This window comes from Hordeum vulgare, chromosome 4H (assembly GCF_904849725.1).
Source record: "Hordeum vulgare subsp. vulgare chromosome 4H, MorexV3_pseudomolecules_assembly, whole genome shotgun sequence".
Lineage (NCBI taxonomy): Eukaryota > Viridiplantae > Streptophyta > Magnoliopsida > Poales > Poaceae > Hordeum > Hordeum vulgare.
In genome coordinates, this window is record NC_058521.1 from 195,587,526 (window position 1) to 195,604,872 (window position 17,347).

At 53.5% G+C, this 17,347-nt stretch overlaps 1 protein-coding gene across 1 annotated transcript; it reads left to right on the forward strand.

Moving 5' to 3' along the window:
* The first annotated feature begins 454 nt into the window (after positions 1-454).
* LOC123448377 (ribonucleases P/MRP protein subunit POP1) lies at positions 455-17,347 on the forward strand. The gene is made up of 10 exons (XM_045125232.1): positions 455-942; positions 1,445-1,541; positions 1,664-1,780; positions 1,859-2,092; positions 2,415-2,533; positions 2,634-3,149; positions 3,321-3,429; positions 15,550-16,112; positions 16,409-16,594; positions 16,689-17,347. The coding sequence occupies exons 1-10, from the start codon at positions 533-535 to the stop codon at positions 16,885-16,887; spliced, it is 2,550 nt and encodes an 849-aa protein (XP_044981167.1). The 5' UTR covers positions 455-532; the 3' UTR covers positions 16,888-17,347.

Below are 17,347 nucleotides of genomic sequence, written 5' to 3' on the forward strand. Positions count from 1 at the left end.
ATTGAGCCGTGACGATGAAACATGTCCTATGTATTGATCTGTTACGAAACGAGTAAAGTTAAAATTATATGATGAGATCAAGGGAAAGAATGTTGGATTGGAACCTTGACTCACGCCCTGATCGGGGACGTCCAGCCCAAGCAAGGCTGATGGCCCCCTGTCGCGCAGTGTTATATAGAGGAGGTGGGGACCATGACACAAGATACGAGGTTCGCCACCGTCACTGGTTACCCACTCCTAACCCTAATCCGATCTAGAGGGTAGTGCTGAAGCGATGGAAAGCTCACCGCCGCCGCTACAACATCTCTTTCCTTCCCCACCGTCGTCACCGTTTGACGATAGACACCGGAGGAAACTCATCGAGCACGGGATAAAATAATAAACCACTACTACTAACTGAACTCATCGAGCACGGGATAAGTAATAAACTACTGCTACTAACCGAACTCATCTAGCCTACAAGATCCACGGGATCTATCACGGAGAGGTTCCGAAGAGGGCCTAAACCCTCACAAACCCTTCCATTCGAGTAATGGCTGGCGGCGGCGCGGTGCCCCCGCCACCGCGGCAGCTGGAAGTTCGACGCTTCTCGTCTGACCGCGTCGGAGAACTACGGTCCCTGCACGGCGCCGTCTCAGCTCTCGTCAGCGGCCGCTTCCAGCAGCCCCGCACCGCACGCCGCCGCACCACGGGGCACCTCCCCTCCAAGCGCCGTCGCACAAGCAGAGGTGCCGCGGCGGGCCAGGCTCCCGAGGAGGGTAACCCCTCGGCGCGTCAGTCAAGGAGGGTGAGGCGCCGGCGAGAGCTTGCTGGCAACCCCGCAGAGGGGTTCTCAGTCGCCGGTGATGGCGCGCGGCGGCTGCGCACCCACCTGTGGCATGCAAAGAGGTTCGCCATGGCAAGGCGGTGGGGTTTCGTCTTGCCCATTGGCTCCCACGGGAGGTGAGTGCCAAACGAGCTCTTCCTTTTGTGTTCCTCTACTCAAACCGCGGCGAGAGAGGAGATGCGATAGAGTTTTCTACGTTGAAATGTTAATTTCTTTGGTCGGCGCGCTCAAATTGGTACTGTTGATTCATAATGGAAGGCAATTCTCATCATTCCACTGTAGCTTGCTTCTTATTTTGGATCCTTTGGAGTAACTTCCTTTTCTAAAACAGCGTTTTTGTATAGCAAAATGATGTAGATTGCTAGCTCTTCTGAGTGACAAAAGGCAAAGCTTGTGTGCAAATCATTACGTACCAGTTCCATTATTATGTGGAATAGAATGTAATAGGCTGTACAAGTTGTCGGTGTTCCTGAAATTAATCTTACATCCAGTTGACTAACTTCACAAATTATTCATGATTGAGCTTCGCAAATTGTTCATGATTGATTATATTTTACGAACACTAAGATCATATATGTGGATTTAAATGAGTAACAAGGTCAGCATCCCATCTTGCAGCGGGAGGGGTTCAAGGGCAGTTCTCAAGTGGTTGAAAAATGGAACAATTGTTCATGATGCTAGCTACTTCATTCCGATTCAACTAAACGGTCCAGAGGTGGAAATTCCTTCTTCTGTTGCTAGCCTGTGCTTTATATCTTGACTGTCATCATTGCCGAATACTGACTGACATTTGTAATAGTTTAACAAACTAATCTTGTTGCTGGCTAACTTTTGTAGGATTCCCTATTAACCATTCTGGGAATGGTTATTTGTCCATCTCCCGCAGATAAAGCACCTGATTTAAAGCACCTACAAGATAAAGTTATGCAAGGTGTTTGCATTGAAAACGCTATGGTATTTGCATATTTACCACAGACAGTGTAGGTAGAACAGTGTTTGGAATGACAACTGTGGCTTAATTGGTCTTTCCAGCTTTGGCGTGCTGGGTGTCCCCACTCTCATGTTGTTGGGCCAGTGACATACATGTGGCGGCCACTCTCAATAGGGAGTAGCAAATTGGAGGCCAAAGAAGCAGATTTGTCCAATTCTGATACTAGATTTAGTCAAGGAAGCTGCAGTTCATCACAGCGCCAATTATGGATATGGATTCATCCTGCTATGCTGGGTGAAGGGCTGGATGCAATAAGAATTGCATGTGACAAGCAGGTGCTTCCTCTGTTTCTGTAGAATCAGAATGCTCGCTTTTCTTTCTGTGCTCTTTGTTTATCCTATTTGTTTTGTTTATCTTACCTACCACATTCAGTTAACTTGAAGGAAACCTGTCCATTTTCCTTATATCTAAAGAGTTGAATGTCCAACATTTAATTCTTATTATCTGAAAGGACAAACCTATCTGCTCTTGATTTGCTTAATTTATCTTATGCAACTCAGGGCTTACTTCATAACAATTATAAAAATAAATTTCTTCCGTGTAGTGACATCGTCCGTACTCTCTTACCACCATTCAGTATGTTGCCTCACATTGCAGATGCAAGATTCTGGTGTTCTGGTCAACTGTTGTTCACTAGAGGGGAAAATTGCAAGATTGGAAGTCATGGGATGCAAGGCTATGCAATCTCTTAAGAGTATATTGCACCCAGTTAGTAAGTAAGTTATTTCTTTCTCTTTTTTGCATTCAGAATAATTATGTCTAGGCATACTATAACGTACATTTTTCTAACAAGAGTTATTCGAGTATGATCAACAGGGTACTTGATACAAGTGATATGTCTAAACCATTTGATCGTTCTCTGGATATCTCTACTGGCACTCATCATTTGGAAGCATCTTTGATCGATCATGCTGAGATTCTTCAGCCGGGTGCTATACTGTCCATGCAAGTTCATGACCCCAGGGAGGTTTCATCTGAGGTGACAGATTCTCCTTTGGAAACAGTTAAGAATCAGGACAACAAACTCTTGGAGGAGGGAGACCTGGTTCCAAATGTTGATGAGGCACCATCCGAGGAGAGACCCATATTCTCATCGATGCAAATGCACTCTGGAAGGCATGATTTGCTCCTTTCTGACTGTAGAGAAATGTGGGATTCTGACTGTAAGATAAATGCCCCAGTGGCAGAGGAGATCCTTTGTATGAAAAAGCACCACAGACGTATAAATTTTTTCTGCCTAGATTCTGAAAATGACCAAGTACAAGCAACTCAAGCGAATGATTGCTTCAGTCGATCCTGCCCTGTTATTCTTCTGAAACATGCTAAAGAAAGGTTGGTATCCTTTGCTAAACCCAGCATTTTGATTCATTTGTTTAATGTTCTTATTGTAGGGTTTTGCTATTTATATTACATCAGCATGTCACACTCTTTATTTGAATTTTTTTTATTGCTTCATGTTTTCTCTTTGAGCTAATTGCTGTTTGACGTTCAATGAATGTACAGGTGGTCCATTATTGTGCCTTTGAGCTGGGTAAAGCCCTTTTGGCTCTTTCTAGTATCTCATGGTGCACATGCGATTGGCTTAAGAGAGAGACGGTGGATTGCATCAAAGGTATTGTATGTGTAATACGAGGTTCTTATAACTTTTATTGCCATTGCTGAATTAGCTTCCTTATACTCAGTGGCGGTGCCAGGATAGAGAGCCTGTGATATCACGTGGCTGTTAGAGTTATAATACAACTCATGTACCCTTTTGTATTTATCCCAATATATAAGGGGTTTTCCTGCATATAGTCCATAACCTGTACATGTATATATATCGGCCTATGGCCTCATGGGAATACAAGTTGCTTATTCCTAACATGGTATTAGAGCCTAGGTTCTTTTTGCACGCGCAACTCGTGCTCTTCCCGATCTAATCTTTCCCAAATTCGTCTCGTCCCGCACCTCGTCGCACCGGCCCTCGTCCTGCTCGCCTCGTTCCCGCGTCAAGGCGGCTCCAGATCGAGGCCTCTCCACCAGACGCGGACGCGGTTCCCGCCAGCCCGCGGACGCGGCTTCCTCTCCAGCGGACGCGATTCCCACCAGCCGTCGCGACCCCCGTAGCAGATCGAGGCCTCTCCACCGACGCGATTCCCACCAGCCGCCGCGACCCCCGTAGCAGATCGAGGCCTCTCCACCACCACCAGTCGCCAGCTCCTCGTCAGATCGAGGCCCTCCCGCGCCGCGTTCCCATCGGCATCGGCAGAGGCGGTTTCCACCAGCAGAGGCGGTTCCCTTGAGCCCGCGGACGCTGCTTTCCATCAGCAGAGGCGCCCGCGTCCCATCTCCATCAGCAGCGGCGCCCGCGTCCCATCAGCCCAGGCGGTTTCCACCAGTGGACGCGGCTCCTCAGATCGCGCCGCCCCTGGCCCTCGACTCCATCCGCACCAGATCGCATCTCAAAAAAAAAAATGTCTGCTGCATCCGGCTACGTTGCTGTTCCTCGTTGTCCAGTGATCTTTGATGGCACTAACTACACCGAGTTCATTGGCTTCATGCGCATTCACATGCGTGGCATCCGCCTATGGGGTTTTCTTTCCGGCGAGGTCTCTTGTCCGCCATGTCCGGTTCCTCCCGTGGCTCCCACCCCGCCGATCCCACCGGCTCTACCTGCGGATGCTTCTCAGGCCGCAAAGGATACGACTCAGCTTGCTGATGAGGCCGCTGTGAGTGCTTATGATGAGAAGGTCTTGGCTTATGAGGAGGCTCTTCAGGTGTATCGTGATGCTCTGTCCGTTTACACCCAGTGGCTTGATGATGATGCTTGTGCTGCCGCTGTTCTCACTGCTAGTGTTCTGCCTCAGTTTGCTTCTGAGTTTCTGGGCCTTCCTACTGTCTTTGAGATGTGGACCCGCCTTCGTCAGCGCTATGAGCCCTCTGGTGATGCCTTATACCTCTCTGTGGTCCGTCAGGAGCATGCTCTTCATCAGGGTGACTCTACTGTTGATGACTTCTATGCACAGAGTTCTGCTATCTGGCGCCAGCTTGATTCTCTCTGCAGTGCTGGTTGTCGTACTTGCCCCTGTTGCCAGGCTGTTCAGGCCGACTTGGAGTTTCATCGCGTCTACGAGTTCCTGTCTCGGCTCCGTAAGGAGTTTGAGCCCCGGCGTGCTCAGTTGTTTGCTCGTGGCCGTATTTCTCTCATGGAGGCGCTTTCTGAGATTCGTGCTGAGGAGACTCGCTTACGTGGTGCTGGTTTGCTGGAGGTTCCCTCGGTGCTCGCTGCTCGGACTTTTTCTACGCCACCTGCTGCACCGACCCCTTCTCGCTCGACTGCTCCGCCGCTCCTGCCCACTCCTTCTGGCGGCTCAGGTCGCCCCCGTCCACATTGTAACTACTGCAACAATGATGGTCACATTGAGTCCCACTGCTACACGAAGAAGAAACACTTGCGCAAGGCGCGGACATCATCTACAGCGACTTCGTCACCTACCTCGACAACTTCAGCCATCGCTTTCACTGAGCAGGATATTCTGAGACTTAAGCGTCTGCTCGCTGCTTCAGGTTCTTCCTCAACGGGTACTGCTGGTTCTGTGACTGAGGCTTCCCGCACTGAGCAACCACCTTCTACACAGTCAGGTACATCCCCATGGGTTCTGGACTCTGGAGCTTCCTTTCATATGACTTCTAATTCTTCCACTCTGTCCTCTCTTCGTTCGCTTGATTCTCCTGTTCATGTCCTCACTGCTGATGGTACTCCCCTTCCTGTCGTTAGTAGAGGCACTCTTACCACTCCTTATTCTGTTCCCAATGTTGCTCATGTTCCTCGACTTACCATGAATTTGTTTTCCCCTGGTCAACTTGCTGATTCTGGTTGTCGTGTCATCCTTGATCTTGACTCTTGTTCTGTCCAGGACCGTCGCACGCACACTCTGGTTGGGGCTGGTCCTCGCCGCCGTGATTCTGAGGGTCTTTGGGAGTTGGACTGGCTTCATGTTCCTTCCGCTGCCCATTCTATCGCCAGTTCTTCCGCTTTGGTCGCCTCGGCTACTGGTTCTTTCCAGCAGTGGCATCATCGACTTGGTCATCTGTGTGGTTCTCGTTTGTCGTCGTTAGTTCGTCGAGGTCTTCTGGGGTCTGTCTCAGGAGATGCCTCCTTAGAGTGTCAGGGTTGTCGTCTTGGCAAGCAGATTCAGTTACCATATCCACATAGTGAGTCAGTGTCTAAGGGTCCTTTTGATTTAGTCCATTCTGATGTATGGGGTCCGGCTCCCTTCGCTTCGAAAGGGGGTCATAAATACTATATTATTTTCATCGATGACTTCTCTCGTTACACATGGCTTTATTTCATGACTTCTCGTAGTGAGGTGTTGTCCATTTATAAGCGTTTTGCTGCCATGGTTCATACTCAGTTCTCTTCTCCCATTCGTGTGTTTCGTGCTGACTCCGCTGGCGAGTATATCTCTAAGATGTTGCGTGGTGTTCTTGCTGAACAAGGGACTCTCTCTCAATTCTCTTGTCCTGGTGCTCATGCTCAGAATGGCGTGGCTGAGCGCAAGCATCGTCATCTTCTTGAGACGGCTCGTGCATTGATGATTGCTGCCTCTCTCCCGCCTCATTTTTGGGCTGAGGCCGTCTCCACCTCCACCTATCTCATCAATTTCCAGCCTTCCGCTGCTCTACAGGGTGGTGTTCCCTTCGAGCGTCTTTTTGATCGGCCTCCCGATTATTCGACGCTTCGCTTGTTTGGTTGTGTTTGCTATGTTCTTCTTGCCCCCCGCGAACGCACCAAACTGACCGCTCAGTCTGTTGAGTGTGTCTTCTTAGGCTATAGTGATGAGCATAAGGGCTATCGTTGTTGGGATCCTATCGGTCGTCGGATACGTATCTCTCGGGATGTGACTTTTGATGAGTCTCGTCCTTTCTACCCACGCCCATCTTCCTCGACTTTTTCAGTGGAGGATATCTCTTTTCTCACTTTTCCTGACACACCCATCACACTCGTCGAGCCTTTGCCTACTCATTCCGCTCCCTCTGCTTCTCCACCTCCAGTCGATTTGTCGCCACCATCTTCCACGGTCTCCTCGTCTAGCATGTCACCGGATTCTACACCTTCATCTCCGGTGACTTCTTCGTCGCCACTCTCCGATTCTACTTTAGCGATTCCTCCTTCCATTGTTCCATCTTTTCCTCAGTGTTACACTCGTCGTTCACGTTCTGTGGATGCCTCTCTGGATGTGCCGTCATCCTCGTCTCAGCCTACTTATGGCTTGCGTTCTCGTCCTCGTCCGCCTGTTGATCGCTTAGGATTTTCCACTGCTGGAGCTGCTGTTCTTGAGCCGACTACTTATCATCAGGCTGTTGTTCATCCTGAATGGCAGTTTGCGATGGCTGAGGAGATTGCTGCTCTTGAACGCACAGGTACGTGGGATCTTGTTTCCCTTCCTCCTGGAGTCCGTCCCATCACTTGTAAGTGGGTCTACAAGGTAAAGACTCGCTCCGATGGTTCTCTTGAGCGTCACAAAGCTCGTCTTGTGGCTCGTGGTTTTCAGCAGGAGCATGGTCGTGATTATGACGAGACTTTTGCTCCTGTGGCTCATATGACCACCGTTCGTACACTTCTTGCCGTGGCCTCTACACGCCACTGGTCTATCTCTCAGCTTGATGTTAAGAATGCTTTTCTTAATGGTGAGCTGCGTGAGGAGGTGTACATGCAGCCTCCACCTGGGTATTCTGTTCCTGATGGCATGGTATGCCGTCTTCGTCGCTCTCTCTATGGCCTTAAGCAAGCCCCCCGAGCCTGGTTTGAGCGTTTTGCCTCTGTGGTGACTGCCGCTGGTTTTTCACCCAGTGTTCATGATCCAGCATTGTTTATTCACCTTTCTCCTCGTGGTCGGACTCTTCTTCTTCTTTATGTTGATGACATGGTCATCACTGGGGATGACCCTGAGTATATTGCCTTTGTCAAGGCTCGTCTTAGTGAGCAGTTCCTTATGTCTGATCTTGGACCTCTTCGCTACTTTCTTGGGATTGAAGTCTCTTCTACCTCTGATGGCTTTTTTATATCCCAGGAAAAGTATATCCAGGATCTTCTTGCTCGTGCTGCTCTTACTGATGAGCGCATTATTGAGACTCCTATGGAGCTCAATGTTCACCTCTCTGCTACTGATGGTGATCCCCTGCCTGACCCGACGCGCTATCGTCATCTTGTTGGCAGTCTTGTTTATCTAGCTGTCACTCGTCCGGATAAGAAGTCTTGTTTATCTAGCTGTCACTCGTCCGGATATTTCTTATCCGGTTCATATTCTGAGTCAGTTTGTCTCTACTCCCACATCGGTTCACTATAGTCATCTCCTCCGTGTTCTCCGATATCTTCGGGGCACAATCTCTCACCGTTTATTCTTTCCTCGCTCCAGTTCTTTACAGCTTCAGGCCTATTCGGATGCTACGTGGGCTAGTGATCCTTCCGATCGCCGTTCACTTTCTGCTTACTGTGTTTTTCTTGGTGGTTCTCTCATTGCCTGGAAGACGAAGAAACAGATTGCAGTTTCCCGTTCGAGTGCAGAGGCTGAGTTGCGAGCGATGGCTCTTTTGACGGCAGAGGTGACTTGGTTACGGTGGTTACTTCAGGATTTCGGTGTTTCTGTCACTACACCGACTCTGCTCTTATCTGATAGTACAGGAGCTATTAGCATTGCGCGCGATCCTGTGAAGCATGAGCTCACCAAGCATATTGGTCTTGATGCTTTCTATGTGCGCGCTGCTGTGCAGGATCAGGTTGTTGCTCTTCAGTATGTGCCCTCCGAGTTACAGTTGGCGGATTTCCTGACGAAGGCTCAGACTAGAGCACAACATGGTTTTTATCTCTCCAAACTCAGTGTTGTTCATCCACCATGAGTTTGAGGGGGGGTGTTAGAGTTATAATACAACTCATGTACCCTTTTGTATTTATCCCAATATATAAGGGGTTTTCCTGCATATAGTCCATAACCTGTAAATGTATATATATCGGCCTATGGCCTCATGGGAATACAAGTTGCTTATTCCTAACAGTGGCTTGTGTAGTCATTTTTTTTCGAGAAAGCGCAAAGGACCTTTGCGTTTCATTATATTGGAAAGATAGAGTTTGTTACAGTCCTCCTAGGAGGCAGGATACAAGCATTCTAATGCTACTTAGTGTACATCCCATGTCTGCGGTAGGATAACCCGAAGCCCTTTGGCTCCAGCCCTTGCCCATAAGGTAGCCTCCTCTTTGATATTTGACAGTAGTGCAGCAATTGAGGGTTGTGCCCTGTCAAAAACGCAATCGTTGCGGTGCTTCCATACCATCCAGGGTAGGAGCAGGGTGATGGATGCCAGCCCTTTTCTCTGTGGGTGGGGGGTGTTGTGTCGCGCGCGGTTCCACCAGTCCAGCAGCGAGTCCTCTTGGTTGGGGCATCCTATTGGCAATCGAAACCACGCGAGGACCTCGTGCCAAATCTGTTGGGTGAATGGGCATTCGATGATGATGTGGTGGATGGTCTCGAAGGCCTGGTCGCATAGAAGGCATCGTGGATGGTGCTGCAGGCCGCGCCGGGCGAGTCGGTCTGCAGTCCAGATCCAACATCTGTCCTGCTGCGCAAGCCAGAGGAAGAACCTAACCTTTGGCGGCGTCCATGCCTTCCATATCATCTTCCAAGCAGGGCAGGTTACTGATCCATGGAACGTGGCGAGGTAGGCAGACCGTGCTGAGTATGTGCCTGTGGTAGTCCATTTCCATATCAGGCGGTCGGGCTCCTCGGTGAGGATGGTGTCCGCAATCATCTGCCAGAGCTGGAGAAACTGCCCCATCTCGTGTATGCCAAACACGCCCTGGATGTCGCGGGTCCAGCTATTTCCATGTTGGCCTTGTGCCACCATCCTCTGCTTCCGTCGTCGCTTGGGGCAGCAGGCATATACCAGCGGCGCGATCTCGCTGATTGATCGCCCAGCGATCCTCCCAGAATAGGGCCGTCTGCCCGTTTCCCAGCTCCATGGTCGTGGAGGCAAAAAACAGCTCACGCTCGGTGGCTGAGAATTGAAGGTCGAGCCCAGCCCATGCGCGATCTATGCCTGTTTGGGAGAACCATAGCCATCTCAGCCTTAATGCAAGCCCAGCACGCTCAAGGTCGCGTACGCCTAAGCCTCCAAGGGAGATAGGCCGGCATACGCGTCGCCAATTGACATGGCAATGCCCTCCCTTAGCTTCGGCTCTTCCGGCCCATAGGAATCCTCTCTGTATCTTCTCGAGCTGCTTGATGATTCGTTTGGGCGGGGCGAGCACAAGGAGCTGGTGGATGGGGGATCGCGACGAGGACTAACTTTACCAACGCGAGGCGGCCGGCGCGGTTTGTGAGGTGCGCCTTCCAGGCCGGCAAGGCATCGGCAGTCCGGCTCACGACAGGTTGCAGCTGCGCCGCGGTGGGTCGTCGCACCGTGAGCGGGATGCCGAGATATGTGATGGGCAGTTCCACAATTGGGCATCCCAGGTGAAGAACGATCGGTTCAGCCTCCTCTTGGTTGCAGCGTAAGAGTGTTGCGGAGCTCGGAGCTCTTACCAAAGTTGACGTGCAGTCCTGACACTCGCCCAAACAGTAGCAACATCTCCTTGACTGCAGTAATGTCGCTGCACACGGGGTGGCAGAATAGCATTACGTCGTCCGCGTAGAGGGACATCGCTGGGATGGCGCGACGTGGATGCAGCTGTTGTAGGATACCAAGATCGACAACGCGTTTGACCAGCCTGCCCAGCACGTCGACGGCGAGGACGAACAGCTGCGGCGATAGCGGGTCACCTTGGTGAAGCCCGCGCCGGTGCCATATGGGAGGGCTAGGTTCCCCGTTGATGAGCACCCTAGTGCTTGACGAGGATAGCAAGATTGCTAGCCACTCAAGGAATCTGTCTCCGAACCCAAACCGGCGCAGCACCTCGAACAAGAAGGGCCATGCGATGGAGTCGAAGGCGCGCGCTAGGTCGAGTTTGAGCAGCACGCGTGGCGCTCCCAGCTGGTGCAGCATCCGGGCTGATTGCCTCACGAGGACAAAGTTGTCGTGGAGGCTGCGGCCGGGGATGAACGCGTTCTGGTTGCGGCTCACCAGGTCATTCAGCTTCGGCGCTAGGCGCAAGGACAGAACCTTGGCAAAGATTTTCGCCACAAGGTGTATCAAGCTTATTGGGCGATAGTCGCCCAGGCGGCTTGCGTCAGGTCGCTTCGGTATCAGCGTGAGGAGGGCCTGGTTGAGCTGGCTAAACCCACGCCCTCGCATCTCGTAGAGCTGCTGGAACACGGCGACGTAGTCCTGCTGGACAATATCCCAGCAGGCACAGATGAACTCAGCGGTGAATCCATCCGGGCCGCCGGCAGTCGCTTCACGGTGCTCCAGATCTCGTCGGCCCCAAAGGGCGCGTCGAGGTCGAGCAGGTCGCGAGGCTCGATGAGCTGCTCAAGGTCTAGCGCGCAGTCGCGCTCCATCGGCGTGCCCAGCAGCGCGTCAAAGTGCTCGAAGGCCGCCTCCACTATATCCGTCTGGTCCGTAATGATCCGATCATGAACGTTTAGGGTGTGGATTCTGTTCTTCTGCCGGCGGTAGGTGCATTGCCGGTGGAAGAACGAGGTGTTCGCGTCTCCGTCCTGGAGCATGGGGATGCGCGACCGTTGGCGTGCGATGGAGCGCTCAAGGGAGGCCAGGCCGAGGTGGACCAGCCTCAGCTGCTTGTGCAGCCATTGCTCGCTGGGGGTGAGGATCCGGGTGTCTCTTGCGCACCGTTGAAGCGCAGGCACAACTCCCTGGCTATCGCAAGTTTGTGTTTCACATTCCCGACAGAGCGCGCACTCCAGCTAGTCAGGCTGCGCGCAGTGGCTTGGAGGCGAAGCGCAAGGCGCTGGAATGGGTCGTCGTCGTGGACAGAGTGCCACGCAGCTTGCACAGTTTCCTGGAATCCGTCGAGGCGTAGCCAGAAATCTTCAAAATGGTACCGTGGGCGTCCTTTTGGCAGTGGCGAGCAATCCAGGAGCAGCGGGCTGTGGTCCGATATAACGGACGCGAGGCAGCGTAGGTGGCATTCTAAGCACACGGTCCAAGTGGACCAGGGTGGGCGGTGACTGCCCGCTAGACCAGGTATAGCGCCGCCCGTTTAGGTAGATCTCCTTGAGCGCCAGGTCGTTTATGAGGCGGCGGAAACGGCCCATCATGCGCCGGTCTAGATTCCCATTTTTCTTGTCCTCGTCTTTGTATATGAGGTTAAAATCCCCACACACCATCCATGGGCCGGTGCAGTCTGCACGCACATCACGGAGCTCCTGCATGAACGCGATTTTTGCCGCGTCGTCCTGTGGTCCGTATACCACGGTGATCCACCATGGGGTCCCTGTCTCGGTGGAGAGCTTGGCGGAGACGGCGTTTGTGGTGAACAAAGGGTCCGTGATGGACACAACTTTGCTTTTCCACGCTAGGAGGATGCCTCCTCTCGACCCATCGGCGGGCAAGTACGTGTAATCGTCGAACTCTGATCCCAACGGCTCGAGGACGGTCGACGAGCAAATCAATGCCATCTTTGTTTCTTGCAGACATACAACCGATGCATTTGTTGTGCCAAGGAGCAACCTAATGCTCGACCTGCGCACGCGCATTCATGCCTCGCACATTTGCCACAACTATCTGAAGGCCGTGATCCATAGACACGAGATCGACGGGCCTTGCGGTGCGATAGGGCTAAGTCGCGACAGTGGCGACGATGGGGTCAGAGGGGCTCGACGCTTCCTCGAGGCTAGATGGAATCTCCCGGTACACCAAAGCAGCGATGGCTGCGAGCACGGTCAAGGGGATGGGTGTGGCGAAGACCCCATCATAGGCACGCATCTCGGCCTGCGTGATCTTCTGGTTTATCCCGATGATGCCGAGTGTGCGTAGCACTTGGACCTGCGCCCTTCTCTCCGCGGTCGGAGGAGCGGCTGACTGTGCAGCTTTGGTGGCTGATCTGCCGCGGCGCTGGGTGGGGGAGAAGTTCAATGGGCGATGTCGTGGGCGTCTCTCGGGCGCGGGGAGAGCAACGTTCAGGTGCTTGGTGGCGGTCGTGAGGAACTCCCCCAGCGTGAGCGCGCGAGGCCTCGTCTTCCGCACTCCTGTGCGACGCATCGTGACAGGAGGCGAAGCGAACCTGCCAGGCGTTGGGGTAGCCGACGCAGGCGTGGACTCGTCGTCGATCAGCTGCGGCGTGCATGGCGTCTCGGCCACAAAGCTGGGCTCCTGGCCCAGTAGCGCAAGGGGCCCCAGCGGTGGTTTGGGAGTTGGGCCTGCACATTGGCTTGCTGCGTTGGGGCCTTCGCATGGGCCGTCTGCGTCGGGGCCAGTACCGGCCGGTGTGGCGGTAGAGGCATTGTTAGTCTCGTCCTCCCGCGCCAGGCTGCGTGTGGGCCAGTCTGCAGAAGACTCCAAACCAGCAGCAGGGCGTGACCTAGGCGAATTGCCGCTTTGTCCCGACACAGGATCAATGCCAGGGGCGCGGATGGGCCTCGCTGGCTGGGTGTCTGGTACCTCGCTGCAGGGAGAGGGGTCCTCCTGATCCCGAGGCGCGCACTGGTTGGTCGCAGCGTTGCTGGGCCCAGTGGATCCGCTCGACCCCGCGCTAGGCGACATTCGTTTTGAACCGTCGTTGGTCCGGGCCGCAGTCGTGGGTGGGTTCGGGGCCAATGGGCGTTCTCCAGCAGGCGGTGCCTTTGATCCTGTCGGGCAGGCCGCTGTTGGCACGCCAGCTTTCGCAGGAGCGGCCACAGGGGGTGCCCCCTTTCGCTGCCAGATCTGCTTTCCCCTTTTGGCAAAGCGACGAGGGTGCTGGGCCCTGCCACGCTGACCGGGCCAGCCCTCCATCTTCTTCCCCGCGTAGCGTACGGACGGCGGCGCTGCAGAGCGAGCAGAGGGCCAGTTGGAGACGGCCACCCCATCAGCTCGAAGCGCACGGCCTTCCGTGTGCCAGCCGAGGGAGTCGATTGCCATGCCATCTGCACGGCCGGCCAGCGGCGCATCGGTGCGGCGGCGCTTGCGGGCGCGGCGGCGGGCGCGGCCAGGCCCTGGGCCAGTGGCCGGGTCGTTGCCGGTTCCAGCCCCTCCGTTGCCGTCGCCAGGGTTTGCGCCACCCCCCGCGCTACGGGCCACCGCTCTGTCCACCTCGGAGCGGGCGAGCGCGACGGTGAAGGGGTAGATGAGCGTGCGGACGGAGGGCGCGACGGAGGTGGAGCCGGAAGGGATGAGCTCAACAATCTCGAGCTCGCCGGAGCGGCGAATGTGGCTGGGGTCATGGGTGCGGCCAGAGAGGTGGAACACGCCGAGGTCGGCGCGAGAACGCTGTGCGTGGGTGGAGGCGCTCGATCCACACGCTGGGTCCGAGGATATGCTCCGCCGTTGCGAGGTGCCAGGCATGGGCGGGAATACCGCGGAGCTCGAGCTCAACGCGGTACTCGAACGCGCCGCACCGGCATGGGCGAGCTTGCTCCAGGGACGAAGCGTGAGGGTGAAGTGCAGTCCTCGCACGAAGTGGTCGCCGCGGAGTCGGTCCATGGAATGCTGGGAGCCGAAGATGGTGAGGAAATCCTCGGGGTAGTGGGAGTGGACCGTGAAGTCCCCCTCCTCGAGCTGGAACGAGCGGTACATCTCGCCGGCGACGTCCTCCGGGGTCACGCGCGGCCTGGTGCCCGTGATGGTGGCCACCAGGGCGCGGGACAGCACCACCTCCGCCTCCTCCATCTCGACGGAGCGAGCCATGATGATGTGCGCTGGCACAGGGCCAGCGGCCATCGGCGCTGCCGGAGTTGGGGCCGGAGGGGGTGGGGCTGTAGCCTGGCGTGCGGGTGCAGCACGCGGCGCGGCGGCGGGTTGAGGCGCAGGGCTGGCGCACAGGTGGGTCTCGCAGTAGCGGGAAACGTGGCCGGAGATGAGGCACCGCCGGCACCTGACATTATTGGTGCAGTCCCGCACCCTGTGGCAGCGGTCTAGGCAGCGGAAGCACAGGCCGGCAACCTCCTCCGGGGAGGGACTGCGCGGGCGCGGAGGGCTCGGCGCAGGCGTACGACGAGGCCGGCGGTGGTGCTTGCGCCGGGGGTGTTGGAACCCGTCCACGTCCACAACGACCTCGCGTCCGACGCGGTGCACCTCGGAGCAGGGTCCCAGGCGGGCCTTGGCGGGGAGCTTGCCCACAGCAGTCGCCGTGTCCGCCGCGGGGCCGGGCGCCGCCGGCTCGGCGGCAGCAAGGCGCAGCGGGGCCGCCGGCGTGTTGAGGAGGACTCCCCATCAGACTCGCCCCATCGGCGCTCGCCGTAGGAGACGCGGTCGCCGGAGCGAGAAGGGGAGGCGCTGGGAGACGCCATGGAGGTGGGGTGGGGCTTGGAGGAGCGCTGCCGGCGGGAATCGACGGCGGCGTGGTAGGGGTGGGCTAACCTAGGCTAGGGAGGGGTGGGAGCGGAGCGGGGGTGGGAGCGGAGCCATCTCCGTGTAGTCATTTAAACTTGCTAAATTCCTATGTAGTCATTTGACCACACAGGTATAGCGTGGCTTCACCACTGCTTATACTTCTATGTTAAGCATTGACATCTGTTACTATTCAGTATATGGGTCATTCAAAATACAGTCAAATATGTTGCATTAAGGAGGATGCTGAACAATGAGCAGTGGTCATTCCGCTTCCATTGCTCATTTGGAAATATCTTCAATATTAACACACTGGCTATCCTTTTTGCAGTTAAAGATACCATGCTTCCCTTATGATTACCCAGACAGCAAAGCATATTCATCATTTATGACAGAAGAGGCTGCTGTTTTTGATAACGCAGCTGAGTACCGTCCTGCTGCCAAGAGACCTCCAAGAGTTCCTTTACCTCCATGGCATTGTATCATGGCTAGTTTAAATAAAGAGGGCATGGTGAGATGTCTTGAAGCAGATGACTTAAAGCCTTCTGATGCGGTGTTACCTGGGTGTTTCTCATTAAACTCCAACTCTGGAGATTCTTGCTCATCACCGACAAATGTCGTTGCATCATTCCAACTATTTGTGCCAAGAACCTTTCAAATGTTGAGACATTATGTGAAAGAACTTGATATGATGTCTTTGAGTTCTTCATCTGAGATGAAAATCGGTATTGACGAACCCAAATCGGCTTCTGGTGGCACTGTTAAGATAGCATCTCCTGTAAATGGATTATGCCTTGTAAGGGTCCTGATCCGAGCGTTCAAGGAAGGTTCCTTTGAAGAGGGTGCTGTAGTTTGCGCCCCATTTTCATCAGATCTTACAGCTTGGAAAACCAGGTACATATCTGTAAGCTTTATATTTGCTGATGGAGGCTTGGACATCGGAGCTACATTAAATTCTTCTTGTAGGCAAGAAAATTCTGGTTTACATATACTGAAGTCATGCTTTGTAACATTCATGCTGCCGTTCTTTTTATTTAGTAGAGTGTGGTTTTGTTTTGATGAAATCCATTTGCCACTCTTCTTTTAGTCGAAAACATTTAGTTCTGTACCCCACTGCTTTCATTTATAGGAAGGAAGCGGTGAACGAATCTGTTTAAGAAAAGTGTCATCCATTTTCGTGATTGTTACAGATCAGAGGAGGATGAGGAAGAATGTCTAGAAAAATGGGAAGTCCAGCTCCCGCAGTCCCATATCAGTGCTTATTTTTCACGTGTGGGTCCTGGCACCAGTGACCTTGAATGTCCCAAAGAGGACACCACATGGAAGGCGTTGAGATGGCCGATAGGCTTTGTCATGACTGGTTTCGTACATGGAAGGTTAACACTTGCTCTCCTTGTCAACTGTAACATGTCAGTGTTACGCTATCCTGTCCAATGAATACTAAGTCTGCATCTACTTTAATTATGGCAGCACTGGGAAGGATGGCGCGGCAGTTGCGTTCTGCGATGCAAGGCTTCTGGCGGTCTTGCGACAAGAGCAATGGAGTGATGAGAGTATGCTGGGTCAGGAGATCTGTGTTCTTGTCAGGAACGCTAGATCAGCAGCGTATCGACGGGCACTTGCCACAGTTGTTCTGGAGCAGCAGGAGGAAGATCTAGAGTTTCTGTAGTCTGCAACATCCCAATCTTCCATTGTGAAGAACTTGCTGCAAGCACGGCTATAGAACATGGTAATTTTGCTAGATGCATGAAAGTAATTTTTGCAACATGTCTGAGTTGTTAGACCAGTAATCTGATTTGCGTCTAGTGGTAAGTGGCAACACATTGTTTGCCCCCTACGTGTGTTATGGTTCACAGCTCGGGTCTGGACCCACATTTTATTGAGAAAACTGTAAAGGACAGATCTAGTGCATAGAAGCTCCCATACAAGGTGGGGTCTGGAGAGGGATTATAGGAACTTAGTCTTATGTCTGCTACAGTGCAATGCAGAGAGGTTGGTTCGAACCAGGACCGTTGGCACAAGTGGGGTGTACTTCACCACTGCGCCAAGCCTGCCCTCTTTATTGAGAAAACTGTGTGTCTCAAGAAATGAAAAAGAAAATTGCATGCATGCTACTTATTTTTGGAAAA

Coding starts and splice junctions, on each gene's coding strand:
- LOC123448377 (XM_045125232.1), top strand. CDS start 533: ATGGCTGGCGGCGGCGCGGTGCCCCCGCCACCGCGGCAGCTGGAAGTT. Junction 943..1,444: donor CCCATTGGCTCCCACGGGAG/GTGAGTGCCAAA, acceptor CCCATCTTGCAG/CGGGAGGGGTTCAAGGGCAG. Junction 2,534..2,633: donor ATATTGCACCCAGTTAGTAA/GTAAGTTATTTC, acceptor TATGATCAACAG/GGTACTTGATACAAGTGATA.